General features: G+C 34.4%; 1 protein-coding gene across 6 annotated transcripts in view; it reads right to left on the bottom strand.

Moving 5' to 3' along the window:
* LOC121417538 (kinesin-like protein KIF21A) overlaps positions 1-18,552 on the bottom strand; it is a 61,551-nt gene that overhangs the window by 18,159 nt on the left and 24,840 nt on the right. For all 6 annotated transcript variants that reach the window (XR_005970375.1, XR_005970377.1, XR_005970378.1 and 3 more), the window contains 12 exons: positions 18,028-18,153; positions 16,774-16,958; positions 15,947-16,141; positions 15,293-15,495; positions 14,823-14,999; positions 13,340-13,579; positions 11,469-11,732; positions 8,791-8,892; positions 8,226-8,391; positions 7,538-7,586; positions 2,386-2,500; positions 1,237-1,421 (listed from right to left, as the gene is read on the bottom strand). Coding sequence is in view for 1 of the 6 variants with exons in the window: in XM_041611264.1 (XP_041467198.1) it covers positions 1,237-1,421; positions 2,386-2,500; positions 7,538-7,586; positions 8,226-8,391; positions 8,791-8,892; positions 11,469-11,732; positions 13,340-13,579; positions 14,823-14,999; positions 15,293-15,495; positions 15,947-16,141; positions 16,774-16,958; positions 18,028-18,153 (2,007 nt within the window). In the remaining 5 variants the exon portion in view is untranslated. The remainder of the gene's footprint in view (positions 1-1,236; positions 1,422-2,385; positions 2,501-7,537; positions 7,587-8,225; positions 8,392-8,790; positions 8,893-11,468; positions 11,733-13,339; positions 13,580-14,822; positions 15,000-15,292; positions 15,496-15,946; positions 16,142-16,773; positions 16,959-18,027; positions 18,154-18,552) is intronic.

The following is an 18,552-nucleotide window of genomic DNA, read 5'->3' as shown; positions in this document are numbered from 1 at the left end:
AATGTCTGTATTCTCAAGTCAAGTTCAACTTAGCCCATTGTCTAACTCTGTGCTAAAATTATGAGAAGCAAATGATAGAATTTTGTTAACATTTTGTGTTCCTTTATGTTCAGTGAGCTCTAACAGTGGCAAAGAAAATTAATTCAATAATTAATCTGAGTAAGAGATGAGCTTATAAATGGAACCTGTACTGTTAGCAAATTGGCTATCCATATTAAACCACAATTCTAGACCAGAGTTTGAACAGAGTTCACAATATATGATTCAATGCAGCCAAGGTTGACATATTTCTGACTAGTAGGCTATAGGGAGAAGAATTTGTAAACCAACTATTGGTTTTACTTCAGGCTTTAAATACATAGTTTTATCCATCATGTTTTGATTGGTGTATCATTTTTTCATTGACCCAATAATGCAATACCACAATTGTTTTGCAGGGGAAGGGGCTTACACTTGTCTGACAAATTTGTCTTTATCTCCAAAGTTTTCCAACGACTGATATACACGGCTTTGTTTGACATTTTATGTGCGTCAAAGACTACACCTAAAACTGATTTTTTTTTTCACTCTCTCTTCTTAAAAAAAAAAGATTTATCCTAATTAGTTCGTATTATCTAATCGGTGTATGACTAAAGAGTAGACCCTCACCATGCTAACAACTAAAAAACTGATTAAGTTGATAAGCTTTTTCTACCTGCCATTTTTTTTAATTGATAGTAGACATAGCATGGTTTATATTGAGGACCATCACTAATAAACTGAGTATTAACTTGATAAACTATTTTTACCTGCCATCTTTTCTGATTGGTATATGACTTGATGGTAGACCCTCACCATAGCATGGTTTATATTGAGGACCATCACTAATAAACTGAGTATTAACTTGATAAACTATTTTTACCTGCCATCTTTTCTGATTGGTATATGACTTGATGGTAGACCCTCACCATAGCATGGTTTATATTGAGGACCATCACTAATAAACTGAGTATTAGTTGATAAACTATTTTTACCTGCCATCTTTTCTGATTGGTATATGACTTGATGGTAGACCCTCACCATAGCATGGTTTATATTGAGGACCATCACTAATAAACTGAGTATTAGTTGATAAACTATTTTTACCTGCCATCTTTTCTGATTGGTATGACTTGATGGTAGACCCTCAATATAGCATGGTTTATATTGAGGACCATCACTAATAAACTGAGTATTAACTTGATAAGCTATTTTTACCTGCCATCTTTTCTGATTGGTATATGACTTGATGGTAGAACCTGAGATGAATCTATTGAAGCGGTATCTGTTGATGATGATGTTTCATCAGATTCAATGACCACACCTACAGCAGGGTCAGGAGTGAAGTCAGATGAACCTTTGAATCCTAATAGTTCCTCTGATGTAGCTGTTCGTCTTCTTGCCTAGAGGCGTTTTACAAAGAGTAAAGGAGAATGTAACTCTTCAAGAGCGTAAGCTTTTGTGAAAGCAATAATTCAAAGAATACGATCAGAGAGTCAAAAGGGGCCTAAGCTTTTGAGCCTAGCTGAATCTTCGTCGGAGGCAAAATGACGAATGGTCATTTTGCCTCCGACGAAGATTCTGCTAGTATCGAAAGCTTAGGCCCCTTTTGACTCTCTAATTTACTCCATTGGCTGTTTTAGATAAGCAGTTTTCAGCAGCTTATTTTTGCCAAAGAAAACGATCAACGAGAGTTGGATTTTAATTGGTTAAGAAAAAAGAAAGTTAATAGAATTTTAATATTGAGATCACTATGGAGATCCTCCCAATGGCAATATGACTAAGATTTATGATGTCACAACTCTCTTGACATTTTGACCTGAATCGCAAAACTTCTCTTTCTTTTTGTTTATTTTAATGATATGACTAACAAAGAGAGAGAAAATTGAGGTGAAATATGAGTTGTACATGTGTCACATCAAAAATCTTGGTTGCATTACCAAAGGGAGGATCTACATAGAATTAGTGATCTCAATATTCAAATGTTCATAACTTTCCTATATTATTTATTCAATCTTCTTCAAACTTTCTTCGATCCGTTATTATTCTTCTTTTATATGAATTCAACTGGTTTCATTGTCCTTTATGACGCAGTAAAATAAGTAATACGGTTTGTCTCACAAACAAATCGACCAATCAGATTACAGAATTCACGAGAAATATGGCCCCCAAGAGATAATACATTTATCTTACCTTTCCCTGGCCTGGCACTTGCCCAAAGCTAAATAGGCTTAGCCAAAGAATTTCTCACTGGAATCTCCCAATTCATTTCTATTACCTTTCACAATCATGTGGTCAGCAAATAATTGTTCTCTATTAAACATATTAAAAGGCAGAGTGTCTTTGAATAGTGGAAATGAGACATACCTTGTCTTTAGCCTTGGTTTGGGTGGGTACGGGAATAGATGATACAGAATTCGCTGGTCCTGTATGTGGTAGTGTGGTGTGATCAGGCACATTCACTGCTAATGCATTCAAGGCACTGAACAGGGAGCAGCCAAATCCCATAGAGTTATAACCATGGATAGTATGGAGGGCAGTCAAGTGTGATGCCATGCACGCCGCCAATATGAAATATATAAAAAAAAAATAAAGAAAAAAAGAAAAATTGGATAGAAATAAGATTAATGATATACTATGAAGCAAACTGATTAAGCTATTACTACTACAGGCAAAATAAATAGATTCAGTTCATGTGCAGCAATAATCATCTACCATACATGTACTTGTGTTTTCTATTTAAAAAAAACATATAAGTATTTTTGATGTATTCATATTTTTATGTTACTGCATTACAGAGTAATATGAGACTGATCACAAGAAAGACCATTAAATTATGACATATTTATCCATAGATGACAACTATATTACTACCACCCCCCCCCCTCATATTCCCTTTCTCTCTTTCTAGATTCTTCCATGTTTTGTAATTGAAAGGTCTGTAATAAATTGTTAAATGTCATTTGCTAAAAAATCAAGATCATTGTTTCATGCACCAATCACAGCAGTTCTTAGTAATTCATCACAGACATTAACGTTATGTAGGCCTGGGGTGTTTCACAAATATTTAAGTATGACTTAGAATTGCACTTAAATGCTGAATTGCATACGATATAAAAGGCATGACAGCATTGGTAAGATCAAGAGGATGCAGACTACTGCTTATTAATCATTAAGATTGTGAGTTGCATACACATCGTCATTTAAGCATCATGTTAAGTCAACACACTTTATGAAACACCCCCTCTCTTTTATGTATTCAAGTCAACGCTCATAACTCTCTCTCCTCTCTCTTTATTGTATATATGTTCTGTATTCTCTGGTTTCCTTATTACATACAATTTTCTATACAATGATTAGTTTTATATCAAAGCAATGCTGAAGCATTAAATGAATTTGATCAATTACACAATGAGAGGCCTTTAATAAACTACTATAATGTTGGCTAGTCTTGATAAAGTATATATCAAGGATTTAATACACAACTTCAAGTTGTGGTACCGATCATAAAGATATTTGGAAAAACATCTTTAAATATGATGTACCAAGAGTCTGTATCTGTAAGTGTCATGTGAATGTTTAAAATGATTATACATTATTTGTTTTATAATACACATCCAAATCCCCATCTTACAAAGAGATGTGATTGATCCAATCAATCACAAATATGGAAAGCCAACATCTAAAATGCATGTTTGTTCAAAATATTTATTTTATAGATGTAATGTACATGTATAATAATACATTCATGTTTTCTATAAAATTCAATGTGCTTCTCTTTGTTTACAAAAAACATCATGCAAATTTCCTGGAGAAAAAATTATGACATTGTTGGATTTTCATATAGCTTAAGATGACCAGATCAATTGTATCTCTTTGTTGACAGGGCCCATACATGTATATAACAAATTTGTCAATCTCTTATCGAAATAGAGATTGTAATTTTTTTACTTGATATACACATATATCAAAATCTGCCTGCAATGAATAAATTTTTCTTTCATCGAACATGCATGTGTGTAATACAGTATAAATCTGATCTAACAATCATCTGCTCATGTACATAAAGTTATATGAGTAAATACCCAACATAGAGTACGGTAATAAATCATTAGCATAAGTAAATTGTAGAATTATTGATAATTCTAGTATTACAAGCACAACCAGTCATAATCACTGGTTATGCATCTACAGTTTTGTGACTGTCCATATTCCACTAATGCCATGGCACAGAAGAAAACAATAGAGAATTTAAAAAAAAAGTTTTAAATAGTCCACTGAGAGGAAAATAAGCTCAAATTTACAAATGTGATTTCAATTGTACTATGGTACAAAAGCATGGGCTATACAGGCTTCTCATACAGTATCATTGCACTTCATTCAAGACTTGTGGTTGGTTTTAAGTCCAAATATTAAAGCTTCAAGTTGCACCAGAAGATTACATCATTACACTTTCAATATTCATTCCACTATTCAGAACTTTGCTTGCTTTTAATGGTTGGAATGTTCATGTCGAGTTTTATTTTAATTTCTTTGAAAAGCTAATCCCAACTAATCATGTAGTGAAAGCATGGCTAAAAAGCCACAATAAGTTGGCCAATATTGATTTTGAAATTTTTATCAAGTTTCAAGTAGATCTTAAGCTTTAAAAGGATATTTAGAAAACTAGTCAAAATTAATCAAAATTTACCCAGGTAGTGGATTTATTTTAAAAGCATAAATTTCAGTTTGAACTTCAAGAATATTTAAAGTTTGTGGTTCAATGAAGCACAATATATGCATACTATGTACATATGCATGAAACTTCCAAAACTCTGGAAAGAAATGGTCTCAAAGAAATTCTTGTATCTCCTTTTGGGGTTTAAATTTATGAGAGTAGAGTGAAGAGTTACTACTTCTGGGGTCTGCTTCATTAAAGACTATGATGGTAACTTATTGCAACTACCATTGAAACATTGATTGTAAATGGCTGCTGAGCCTTTTTTCCATGGTAGTTGCCATAATGGCAAAGTTACCATAGTTTAATATTCATGAACAAGCCCCAAAATAAACAAATATGTGTAATTTGAGGGGAGAGAACATTACTAGTTAGGCTAGAAACAGAGCACCTGGCCTTGACAACCGTGGCTTTGAGTCATAAGCCTAATTATAAAGAACTAGCTACTAATTGATAATTCACTCAAACAAATAGTTTCTTGCTTGAAATACACAGATTGGTGAAAAGAATTCCTATGCATCCAAGTGAGATATACAGTCTTTTCATTTCTTCTTATTACTCCGTTTTGCCTTCTTTATAATATCCCCACAGATTTGAATCACAAATACTATGAGAGCAATAAAACATGCAATGCCAAATAAAATTGGTCTACTTAATATGAATATTCATGAGATGGGTGTGGTCCAAATAAAATAAACCGATCCAGTGAGTATAATGAAATTATTCATCAAGTGAAAGGGGGGAGAGAAACCAAACAGGATACAGAATCAAGAGTGTTTCAAAAGTCCAAAAGAAAAACCATAACATGTAACCTGAACCTAGGTTAGATTTCAAATCAAGAATAAAGTTGTGCTTTAACTATGGAAAGCAAATTGTGACCAATAAAATCTAACAAGGTCAACTTTTCAACTCAATGGGACTCTTTAATCATTCATAATAATAATAATAATAATATGCAACATTTATATAGTGCTTAATACAAATGTTTCTAAGCGCTGCACACTATTACCCCGGCTTTAGCACGGCTACCCTGATCGGGCACATCGAGCATTCAAGGAAGTTCTTCCTACCGGGTACCCATTTACTACACTTTTTTCATAACACTGAACAAGTGGAATGCCTCTGGCCGTCTCACCTGCATCACGCGATTCAACATAGCAGCAGTGCTGACTTTGAAAGCTACTATAACTCACACAAGATGTTCAGTGATACTTGGTTACTCTTATTTCCAAGTTTTATGAATTAGACCAATACACTTACAGAGATAGGATGGTAATTCAACAAATACCCCCAATGCTGCCAAAGTTCATTGATCTCACATGACCTTTGACCTTCATCATGTGACCTGAAACTTGCACAGGATATTCAGTGATACTTGATTACTCTTATGTCCAAATTTCAAAAGTCAGATCAATAAACTTGCAAAGTTATGATGGTAATTCAACAAATACCCCCAATTCGGCCAAAGTTCATTGACCCTAAATGACCTTTGACCTTGATCATGTGACCTGAAACTTGCACAGGATGTTCAGTGATACTTGATTACTATTATGTCCAAGTTTCATGAATCAGATCCAAAAACTTACGATACACACAAGGAATAAATGTATGATTCAGTGTTAAGATAAATCAAGTTGATGAACTGAGGTCTCAGGGCCATTTAATAAAGCTGTCTGTAAGTTACTTATTATCAGTGACCTACAGTATGCTAAGAAATGTAGATGAATAGCCATTAATAACATGTTCATGCCATGTGTAGACATACAGTGAAATATAACCAGTTTATACTTCCCAGGTAGGTAGGTTTTCATAAAGCTCTTAATGACAGGAACATGTTCTTAAATAAGCTAGATAGGGATATATTACTAAGCACAACAGTCACCAATCATAAGGGTAACTAAAGTCATTGAAAATAACTAAAACCTTTCTATTGAGACCAACCTCGTGTTTCGTAAATATACAGTAAAATTATGGAATAGTTTTGAGTACCTATGCATTAAAAAACACTTTTATTCACCTCAATATGATAAGGACTTTGTACAATCAGTTAATGGATCACTGCAAACTTCTTACTGTTTTTATTACACTATCATAACTACATTAAAATGTAGCAAAGAATAAGTAGAAAGTATTTTCCATGTGGGTGTTTGTGAGTTGTTCATATTACATAGGACTGATGATCTATAATGGGAATGAATAAACCACTATCAAAGTTTATAAAATTATTCCATTTCAATTTCAATAGCAAGAATTCCAATCTAATAAGATCAAATATCAATTTCAGCTTATGAATATAAACAAGATTGAGAATTATAATAAGCACCAAATAATGGTTTTCAAAATGTCCTTATCAACCTTACTTTAAGATCATATTGACCAAATTTAAAAAAAAAGAACAAATCAAAGTCAGGTACCATTATCACATTATTTCACCGTACAAGAAATTTTGATAATGCACAACAACTAATTTATCACACAAAATATATAAATATGCATTCAACTGGCCCTTGTATTATTGAGGTAAGAAACTAAGAATGTACCTCTGTAGGAGGAATGAGGAAATGTGAAGGATAAAGATCAAAAGAAGAAGGATAAGAAGGAGAATACAGAGAAGAATAGTGACAGTTACGAGGCACACATGTAGGATAAATAGAAGAGTAACTCCTAAAAAGACAAAATCAAAATACCATTAGTTTGAAGTTATATTTTATTTTCATATTAATAATGCCCAGTCACTTTTCCTTTGCTTTCATCAATAAGCTGGTTTCCCTAATTTGATTTCCAGTAGTATACAAGACTTACCTGATATCAGGTGAGGGAGCCCTTGAACTATTGCTGCTACTCTCGCTATCTATAAAAAAGTGAGTATTGATATTAAAGTGATTCAATATTAGTTACAATGTAATCTTGAAATATGCACAATCTTTTAATTACTTTGGACTGATGCAAATTCTTTATTACAGCTATAATTATCATAATTATCATAGTTATCATTGATTAATAATACATGTATTTTCAACATTAATATGATGACAACAGGTATTATCATTTACTCATCATTTTTAAAGTGATTGGCTTACATTGATTTGACTTTTTAAAAAATTGAGCTAGAAGGTCACACTTGTCACCTGTGTGTGTGATATGTTACAAAAATGTAGCCCAGAAAAAAAATCGCATCCGTAAATCATTATTGTTGCTTCAAAAAGTGAAATATAAAGTGACCGGAAACACCACCTTAATTTCATCCCATACACTTATGTGTTCTATTTAAGCGTCTTTGAGACACCTAATTACAAAATCGGGTGTTGCCTTGTATTTTTTTTTATGTGTTTTATTTTGTCTTGTATTTTTAGCTTTTCATTCTCATTTATTGTTGTTTTCAGGGTATTTTAGTGCTAATACATGTACTTGTACACATGTTTCATCTTGGTTTGAGATTTTTTAAATCGGCTGCTTACAAAGTTAAACTTTAATCATTTGTTTTTCTCACCTCTATTAGGATGATTAAAAAGGCCATCTAATTCAAGATCTTCTCCCTCTCTGTCTTTCATCATATGTTGTAATAATGTCTGTTGTACAAAGCTATTCTGTTCTTCTTGATGTAGTTTTGCTGTCAACTCTTTGACTTGAGATTCTTTCTGTGCAGCACTCAAACCCTGTAATCAAATCAATCATTCAATCCTTCATAATGGTTGCATGTTATGCACATTTACCATTGATAGTAAAGATACCATAACTTTCATACAATGGTACCAAGCAGGTGAGAGAGTTATAACATCAATAATATTCAAATAAAGACCTCTTTGACCTTGTGACCCCAGATCTACTCAGATCATATCCCCTAATAAATGAGCTAAGTTTGAATGATTTATCACTTAAAGGTTTTTTTTTCAATTATCGCAAGAAAGAGATATTTCCAGGAATATGATCACTGTGAATTTTTAACTGACTTCATGAGAGCAAAGGAGAGATAAATGGGAACCACGCCTGAATGGCAACCAAATCTATTTGAAATGGAAAAAAAAGTATGATGATTGTAAAATAGGCATACTCACCTTACTGATAGCTAGGTTAATGAAATGCTCCAGCATGTATTTAGCCTCTCTCAAGGAGCATTGTTCAACTACAGCAGCTGCATCAACAGCATCTATCTCCTCCTATAAGGAAAAAGGAATTATAAGCCTGGGATTGAGTCTAGTATTGTGAAATACACAAATACAAATCAGACGAAAATATTCACTACTGAATGATACGCGCCGTATAAGTTAAAAACAGCAAAGAACAAATCAATCAGAGAGCTAATTTCACTGAAGAATTCAATCAATTATAAAACCTGTTACAAGGCCCATGACAACCTGTTAAGACCTTATGGTGTTTGTCTTGACAATCCAGTGTGCTCATCTTTGGTTACATAAGGACATTGAGCAAAAGAGAAAAAAAATTGACATTAATGGACTGCCATAGTTGAGGTTAAACAGATCATTCATATACAACTCTTTGTAATACAGTGAAATGCTACTTCTGACTTTAATCAATAATGATACTAGTCCATTTTTACATTTTTACATATCACTATGTGCAGATGCTACACAATGTCTCCGCCAGGCTAACTAGCTAGAAATGCTGCATATACATGTATGTAACATGCCACAGAGTACGAAAGTGATGACGTCACAAAACACTTTTTTGGCATTTCCGCATATTTGATACCTTATTCTGGTAGAACATGATGACAAGCCCCCACTTCCAAAATTTGGTGAGAAACGATTCAAGGGGGCCTGAGATATGGCATCATGAATGCATAATTAGCCCATTGAAGTCAATGACCTGGTTCCTATCTTTCAGAACCAGGCCAATAATACATCGACTTCAATGAGGCTAATCATGTATTCATGAGGTCATATCTTGGGGCCCCACGGACCGATTCCCACCAAATTTGGGTTGTGGGAGTGTTTCATCATGCTCTACCAGAATATGGTATCAAAATGATGAAACACAAAAAGTGAAAATTAATGATGTCACACTTCGGTACTCTTTTTGTATCTAGATTTGGACTTGTCAAATCATCATAATGAAAATGGAAATTTTTCTGACCAATATGAAATTAGTACAGTGTATGCCATAATATTCTCCAATAAAGATGTACAATAAGTGGTCAATGGTATATAATGCATATATTGACCGAGCAGTGATTAAGCATGAACATTTAGATAATAAGGAAAACAATAAATACAAGAATATTTAATACGATTAAACAGCAAAATAATGCAGTAAGCAAAATTTACAAGGGACATTTTATCAATACATAGAGTTCAATGTACAGGACTGAAAGCCAAGGACAAGACCAGGCTCAATGATTACAACACTATAAATACTTTTACATATAAAAATATAGTCATATCTATTGACATATTGTTGTTTTTTGAAATATTTCCTGGTCTTATTCAAGGAGCTTCCTCCAAGGCCTAGGCCAGGGCCTAAGACCAAGTCTCACTATTGTTCTCAAGACTAGTGACAAGGTACACTATGCTTGTAGAGTGTAAAACATACATACAATATTTACAATATATACTTATTATGTACATCTAAAAATAAGGACTATGAGCTCTAGGTGATATCAATTCAAACAGAAGATCATTTTCCTTCTTTGCTGAATTAATAACAATATTAAGAGCTATGTGGTTTATCCACTGACACACATAATAAAACTGACTAAATGATAACAAGTCTCGGGAGTTTAAAGAAAAGCTGGGACAACTCATTTCAATTTAACAGAGAAAAGAAATGTACAATAATATACAACAAAGACAATGAATCTGTTGACGAATGTTTACATACCCAAGAACCATCCTTTGTTAAGAAGCAAGAACAATGAGTAAATAACTTTATGATAATGTCAGAACTTTATTATTGGGCAATTGAAAAGCTGCTACATATGAAGGTGTAACATGATAAATGGTAACGGCTTGTTAAATCATGACCTCCATTCCACAATGAGTAAAACTGCTGTAAGACCATTCAACTTGCATGATCTTTCTTAATGAACTTTCAATAATCTCTGAGGTCTTACATGATTCCTAACCAATATTTCAATGGTCTTCATGGTCTCCATGAGCTCCAAAACTTTTTGAAATAGTTCAAAATAGTCTTTCAGCTGACTTGCAGGATATAGTCTTTCAGTGGTCTTTCAGCATTTATTCATTCAATGACTATCAAAGGTCTCATCTTTAGGCAAAGTATCCGTTCGTATTTCAGAGTTCTTTCAGGCAATTTTTTGGAGCCATTCGACAGAGACCACAAATTTCAGTGACCTTGGAGAGCTCTGAACTTCAGACCTTGCCAATTCGTGGTCTTTCATTGTCATTCAACGGTTCACCATTCTATGAAATGGGGAACTCAGTAAATGTATCATGATAACTATCAGTCTACATGTATTTATCAATTCATCCATCCATTCATTCCTTCATCCATGGTTCTGCCATGATTCAATCAATACCTACTATATCTGGATGTTCAGTAGAAAAAATAGACTGGAACTACACTGTAGCCAAGGGGATTTTCCCCATATGACATGGAATTGTGCTTATTTATAGAAAATAACCTTCAAACTGTCATGAAAAACTAAAATCACATAACAAATTTGGACTGAAGATCATATCACATGAGCCATTCTGTCACCCCCCCCCCCCCCCTCTCTCTCTCTCTCTCTTTCCTTTCTGTCTGTGTATCTTACCTTTCCCTCCATGACTTCCATAATCCCACTCTGACATTCTGTAATCTGTTCCTGTACATACTCTATGTTATCATTTAATCCATCTATCTGTTCATCTAAATCTTTTAGGATACTAGGATCATTGTTGCCTGTCTTCAAAGCTTCATCTCTCTTAGTCAGGTACTTCTCAACCTTCTTGCTTAGTTTGTGTCTATGATGGATAAACCTTTCCATATCTCGTTCCATGAAGGACAGTGTTTGCCGTCTTGCTATGATATCTGTGATCTGCAAAGAAAACACAACTTATAATTCAATTTCCATATCACCTTTCTTGTGCATGTACAGTTGTTTCCATGACATTTTCAGTAAAAAATACATCTGAGCTTCAAATCTTAGATTAACCTTAATCATAATCCTTAAAAGTGATTCTGAATCACAAACTTTATCACAACACCCACTCTCACCTTATATTTTCGATCTAAAACATAGAATTATTAACTTCTTTTATGCTGAATTTCACTTATTAGCAGATTTCTTCTGTTCCAAAAGATTCAATATTGGGATGGTTACCTGGGTCCCGTAACACAAAGTATAGTAATTAATCGCCTGCTTGAGTTTCACGATTGATTGTACAATGTAGTCAATGAAATCAATTATTAAAATACATTCTACGATCATTGCTAAACTTGGTGTTACGGGCCCCTAGTTACTGTTTTGTGAAATAAAGCAAATCTTTAAAATGGCAATATGTATTCATAGTTTGATTTAAAAATTCACATGCTCTTTTGATATCTGTTTTTAGATTTGATCTTCAATTAATTTGTGTTTGAGTTTTACAAATAATATGTCACAGCCATATTACAGCAGCAGCTCAAGACCAAAATTCCCCATATATGTTTCCAAGCACTCTTGTTTTTTTCCAATACAGATTGAATGACCATTATAAATTCAACCAAAATATATATTTTATATATACAACTATGCATCAACATTTTCCTATGGACCTAGTGTGGTAGGGTAGGTCAAGGCTCCACACTGCCCCTTTTTTTCCACCTGCCCAACCTGTTCACATCGGACCAGTAGATACCCAATGAAACAGAGAGACATTTTTTAAGATGCCAGATCCATTTCATAATTTACCAAAAGCGGAGAAAATATTCGTATCAGTTTAATAGATTTTTACTGGTCGTGTCATTCCAGTTTTTCTGGCTAATTCTGAGCAGTTACTGGCCCGACAGGAATCTTTACTGGTCTGGGACTGTCAGACCAGTGCCAGTTTTGTGTGATGGGTAGAAGATGGGTAGAAGATTGACAGTCTTCTGGAGCTCATTGAGCATGGTACCTCTTTGACATGTAACTTTATTCTCTATCATAGAATGTGAGAAGGAATCTTCAGGAGAACATACAAAATATGTAGTATTAACATGATCTGATAAAAACAAGAAAGGTCAGAGGAAGGTTTGACTTGGAAGAAAGTGTTGTGGAAGTGTTAAAGAGAAGTACTTTGAGATGGATTGACCATGTGTTGAGGAGGGAAGATGATGAACCTTTTAAAAGAGCATAGGATCAAGAAGTGGAAGGCATTAGAGGTATGGCAAGACCAAAGATTACAAGGAAACTAATACAGTAGGTCTGAATGAGAAGGATGGTCAAGACAAAAATAATGATGATAATAATATGAACATTTGTAATGTGCCAGTATTCATCATAAGAAGATGCTCATGGCGCAATAAAGAAAAGGAAAAGGAAAAAAGTAAGGAAGGAAGACAGAAAATCTACTAAAAAGAGGGGGCAAATAACAAATACCTAGAAATTTGTGAGAATAACCAGATGAGTATGATTATGGTATGAGAGTGAGCCATAAAAATAGACATGGTAACTGAAATAAATACCTTTCTCTCCATAACATTCCATTTCTGTTTGGCTGTTTTTGATGAGTATTCACTTGTTCCTTTCCTCTCATGTTTGGTAGGTCGGCCGGTGTCAACCTTCGCCTTTCCTCTCCTGCTAAGTGACCTTTGACCTCCTGTACCTGTCTCTGTTTGGACTGTAGAGGGCTTCTTCACAGGTCTAGAGACTCTTCCAGCGACCTTGTCTGACATTGGTTTCTGATTCTTACGCAGCATCTCAAGCTGAAATTATAGAGGGTAATAATAAGGGCATGTCCATTCTCCTTGATAGCAAGTTTCTAAATTACATCACAGAAAGGACAAACGTTGTACTGCACCAGAATTACACCACAGAAAGTACATAGAATGTAGGGCACCAGAATTATACCACAGAAAGGACATAGAATGTAGGGCACCAGAATTACACCACAGAAAGGACATAGGATGTAGGGCACCAGAATTACACCACAGAAAGGACATAGGATGTAGGGCACCAGAATTACACCACAGAAAGGACATAGGATGTAGGGCACCAGAATTACACCACAGAAAGGACATAGGATGTAGGGCACCAGAATTACACCACAGAAAGGACATAGGATGTAGGGCACCAGAATTACACCACAGAAAGGACATAGGATGTAGGGCACCAGAATTACACCAAAGAAAGGACATAGGATGTAGGGCACCAGAATTACACCACAGAAAGGACATAGGATGTAGGGCACCAGAATTATACCACAGAAAGGACATAGGATGTAGGGCACCAGAATTACACCACAGAAAGGACATAGGATGTTGGGCACCAGAATTCCCCAAGGCCAATGCATTGAGGCAATGCAGTCAATAGAGCATTCCATGTATTCCCATGACCTAGTATTCATTTAAACTCTGTACTGGTTTAATCAATGAAGTCTGAAAAGTTAATGGTGTTGTTTATCAAATATTTCAGAGCATCTTATTTTTTTCTGAATTCTAAAAATGTTTAAGTTAAACTTTTACTAATACAACTGAATACAATTTGCAAGAAACAACCAGTCCCTTTTGCCTTTGTTGTTTATATTACAATTCATTTCTGGGTTTAACTTTAAATAATAGAGGAAATTGTCTCACTAAATTGATTGTGAAAGGTGTTTCATAATGTAACTAAGAAACAGTGTTTGAGGAAATACAATATAATCAGCAACAAGTTGATTTTATTCTTCTAAAGGCTACGTATACTGCAAAAACAACTATGAATGTATGGGACTATACAAGATTGTCAGCCCAATGGTTTCAGCCATCGTATGTTGAATGTAAGAGCACTGAAAGAACAGTTCTTTGCATGTAGTCATATTTCATGATTGTCTTTCTAAATATCTTGTAGAATGTAATTGCTCATAACAATCATTTCCATGTTTACTACAGTTTTCATGTATATATTGTATCTATTTCTGAAGTGAATGATTGATACAAGTTTCTTTCTTTCTCTCTCTGTCTGACTCACCTGTTCATGTTTTCTCTTAAGCACAAGTTCCCTCTGTTTAGCTGAAGCTTCCAATGTTTTAATCTGCGTTTCTTTCTTCCTAGATTCTTTCTTTAATCTTTGTATCTCTCTGCTTGATAGCTGATCTTTATTACGACTCTTCTGTTGTTCTTCTCGGATTTGTTTCATCAGCTTCACCTATTAAAAGACAAAGATCATGGTTGATTAACACTCTTAAATTTTGTTTTTAAACTAGATCCTATACTTGACTCTCCTGTGCAATGATATAATCATGCACATAAAATTGACTTTAAACCGACTGATAGGTCATTGTAATAGGTTTGATCAGTCTTGATGATATTTTAGGTTTTAGGTGCTTTCCGTCTCGCTAAAACATGTAACATGTGAGTTTCATGTATTTTATATTCCTACCATGCCTTGGCTGGTAAAACAATACTGTCCCTAATATATAACCTTGTGGAATCCCTTACCTTTGTTTCTTTCATTTTAGAGACCTCATCTTTGAGTCCTCTCATCTGCCTTTCAAACTGTGACTTGCTCTTTAAAATCTTGTTATGTTCCTTCTGAGCCTTAGTGAGTCTATCTTTCTCCTCTGAAAGTTTCTTCAGTTTTATCTCATATTCCTTGCGGATCTTTTCAGCTTTGTCTTTTGTCCTTGATTCAGCCATTGATCCTAAGGTCAAAGGTCAAATATAAACAATAATAAAGCTAAATAACTTGAAATTTAGACATACATGGGAGGTACGCAGTGGGTTTCAGCAGTATAAATAGAAATGAAAATTAGAAATCATGGTACATTTTATAAATGCTATCTATCTTTTGTTTACAGTTCTCTGATATGTCTCTGTCTATTTGTTCTCTACATCTTGTAAGTGTTAAAAGTCTTGGTCAGTAAATAATACTGTCCCTAGTACATAAACTTGATGGATGTCTTGCAACCTTCGTTCTAAAAATCACTCTCTCTTCTCTCTCTCTCTCTCTCTCTGTTTACACATGTCATTCAATGAAATAACTAACAATCATATTTCTCAATCTGTATCCAAGAATGCCATTTGTTTACATTATTAACTGAAAGAAAGATATTGCTTTAAGTGAAGAGACCACCTTGTTCTATGAGAACTCACCCAGGTTTTCCAAGACTTTATCTCTTTCACTTTCTGTTTCTTTGATCTTATTAAGTAAAGAGCCTAGTTTCTCTTCATATTGCATCTTCATAGTGTGAAGTCTCTTTTGACTTAACTCCAGTTCTTCTATTAGTCTTTGTTTGATGGTGATTTCACACGCAATCTCGGCAAGATTCTCCTGTAGTTGTGCATTCTCTGGTAAGAAAAGATAAACAAAAGAAAGTGGTTATAACAATCTGGATATTTGTAAGATGCTTTAGACATACTAGTTGTGTGTATCAAAGCAATGGTCTAGTGGTTTTTACACTCATCTTTCAATATGAGGGACACAGGTTTGATTCCAAGACATATGTTTTCCTCCAACAAGAAATTTACCCACATTGTACTGCACTCAAAAAACTCCTTGAATGCTTGAGGGTCTAGGTAGTCCAGCTAAGGCCGGGGTAATAATAATAACAGGGCCTTCTGGGAGAACAATTTTTGGAACTGAAGTGGCTGCCCTGAGTAAACATGCCATTATTATTATGAAGAACTGGCAATAATGAAAATTTCTCTGCTCTTCATTGATATCAACTTTGAAAAAGCTTAGTTTTTCTTGGATTTGTTTCACATGAAGACATACTTCCACTCCTAGTGAGTGTTTCATGTACGTAAAGTTACGCACAACTTTACGCACAACTGGAACATGATCTTAGGTCCTAACTCAATTACAAAGAGATATATCACTTGGCATGAGAAAGGGTTACCAGTTGTGCCTTAAGTCCTTTGTATCTAACAAACAGTTTTATGAAATACCCACCTGGTTCAATGGGTTTTGTAATACTAACCTTCTTCATCTGATTCTGAATCACTACTACTACTACTATCTTTCTCATCGTCATCTTCATCATCTGAATCCTCTTCTTCTTTTTCTTCATCTTCATCTTTTGTTCCTTCCATCTCATGATCCTGAACTGATTCATGGCTTTCGTCTGTAATCTCTTCACATGACTCCATGTCTTTTTCACTACCCCTGTCACCAAATAAAGTTCAATCAATAAAAGGATATGATTTCACCCCTATATTAAAAACTCTTCACTGGTTGCCCCTGAAGGAACGCATAGTCTTTAAAATCCTTCTTTTGATTTTTCATACAGTCAATGGAACTTCCCCCAGTTACAATAAGTCTTTGATGCATCATTACCAACCCTCAAGAAATTTACGATCCTCATCATCTAATCTCTTACAAAATCCAGTTGATAAGAAATTGCTCATGCAGGACCTAGCCTGTGGAATTCTCTCCAACACAGTTTGAAAACCCAGACTTCAGCGACCACCTTCAAGGGCAACCTGAAAACTTACCTGTATAAAAGCGTTTTTTGATAGACATTGACTTATTGTTCAGACATGTGTAAATAGTTTTTGTTGTTCTGCTCTGAAGCGCCTTGAGCATCTAATCAAGATGGAAAGTGCGCTATATAAATCTTATGTATTATTATTATTATTTCAACTACGAAAATTTGAACAATCAGGTCATAATCAACAAAGGTTTATAGCTTATGCTTCGGTGGAAATGAAAATGAAACAATCGTATCTCATCGGTTGGCAAGTAAAAGAGCAATATGGCCAATATTATTGAAAAATAATTTTTTAGGTTTTTTTATATATTTTCTAGGAGAGTATTGAAAGCACTTTCAAGTGATGTCTCCAAAATCACCAAACAAAAATTCAGGATTTTGTAGAAATTTGATAATGAAGGGCAAATTGCCCCAAACTCCAAATTTGGTTACAGGAACGGCAATATCAAACATGCCCTTATTCCATCCCGAAAAACAGCCTACAAATATATGCTGTAGAATGTGAAATTTAAACTGGTATCATTTTTGCAATCGATAGTATCATAATGCCCTTTTACTTGCCTAACCACAATCTGCAAGATTGAACACAATTCAATAGTAAAGAATAGAATTGTCTATATTTAAGCGGGACTGAGAGGGTAATTTGTAAACCTAAATTCATTAATCACCAGTAAGAACAGAGTTTCATTTATTGGACAATAAATCAAATCAATACTAGATTAGGAATAAACCTAATTAACTTACCCATGTGAATGTCTCCTCTTTTCAACTTGTCTTATCTTTTCTTGATCAACTTCTATTTGTTTCTTAGCATCAGAGAGAACAGAAGAAACTCTCACATCATCATCACCATGAAATTCATTCTCAAATCTGTAGGGAAGATTAAAAATAACTTCTATTACTCATATTTCTAATATATTTTGATTGATCCAGAGTTATTCCTTAAACTATGAAATTACTCAATCGCAAGGCCTTTTACTATCTGATAGCCCAGCTTACCTCAACCTATTTTACTGCCTTCTACAGTAATGAAGATCAGCACCATGAAGCACAAAGGTTTCTTGTAATATACAATACATGCCTAAACCAGTAGATGATAATGGAAGACTTATCCATGGTAGTTACCAGTTTCCTTCTCCCTCCCTCCCCCCTCCCTGGCATGTATGTCCTTTTCTGCCATTCTCTCTCTTTCTTTCTTTCTCTCTTTCTTTCTTTCTTTCTTTCTTTCTTCCTTCCTTTCTTTCTTCTTTATTTCTCTTCCACTGAATA

Source organism: Lytechinus variegatus, chromosome 6 (genome assembly GCF_018143015.1).
Source record: "Lytechinus variegatus isolate NC3 chromosome 6, Lvar_3.0, whole genome shotgun sequence".
NCBI classification, from domain to species: Eukaryota; Metazoa; Echinodermata; class Echinoidea; order Temnopleuroida; family Toxopneustidae; genus Lytechinus; species Lytechinus variegatus.
This window is presented reverse-complemented; position numbering and strand designations above follow the sequence as displayed.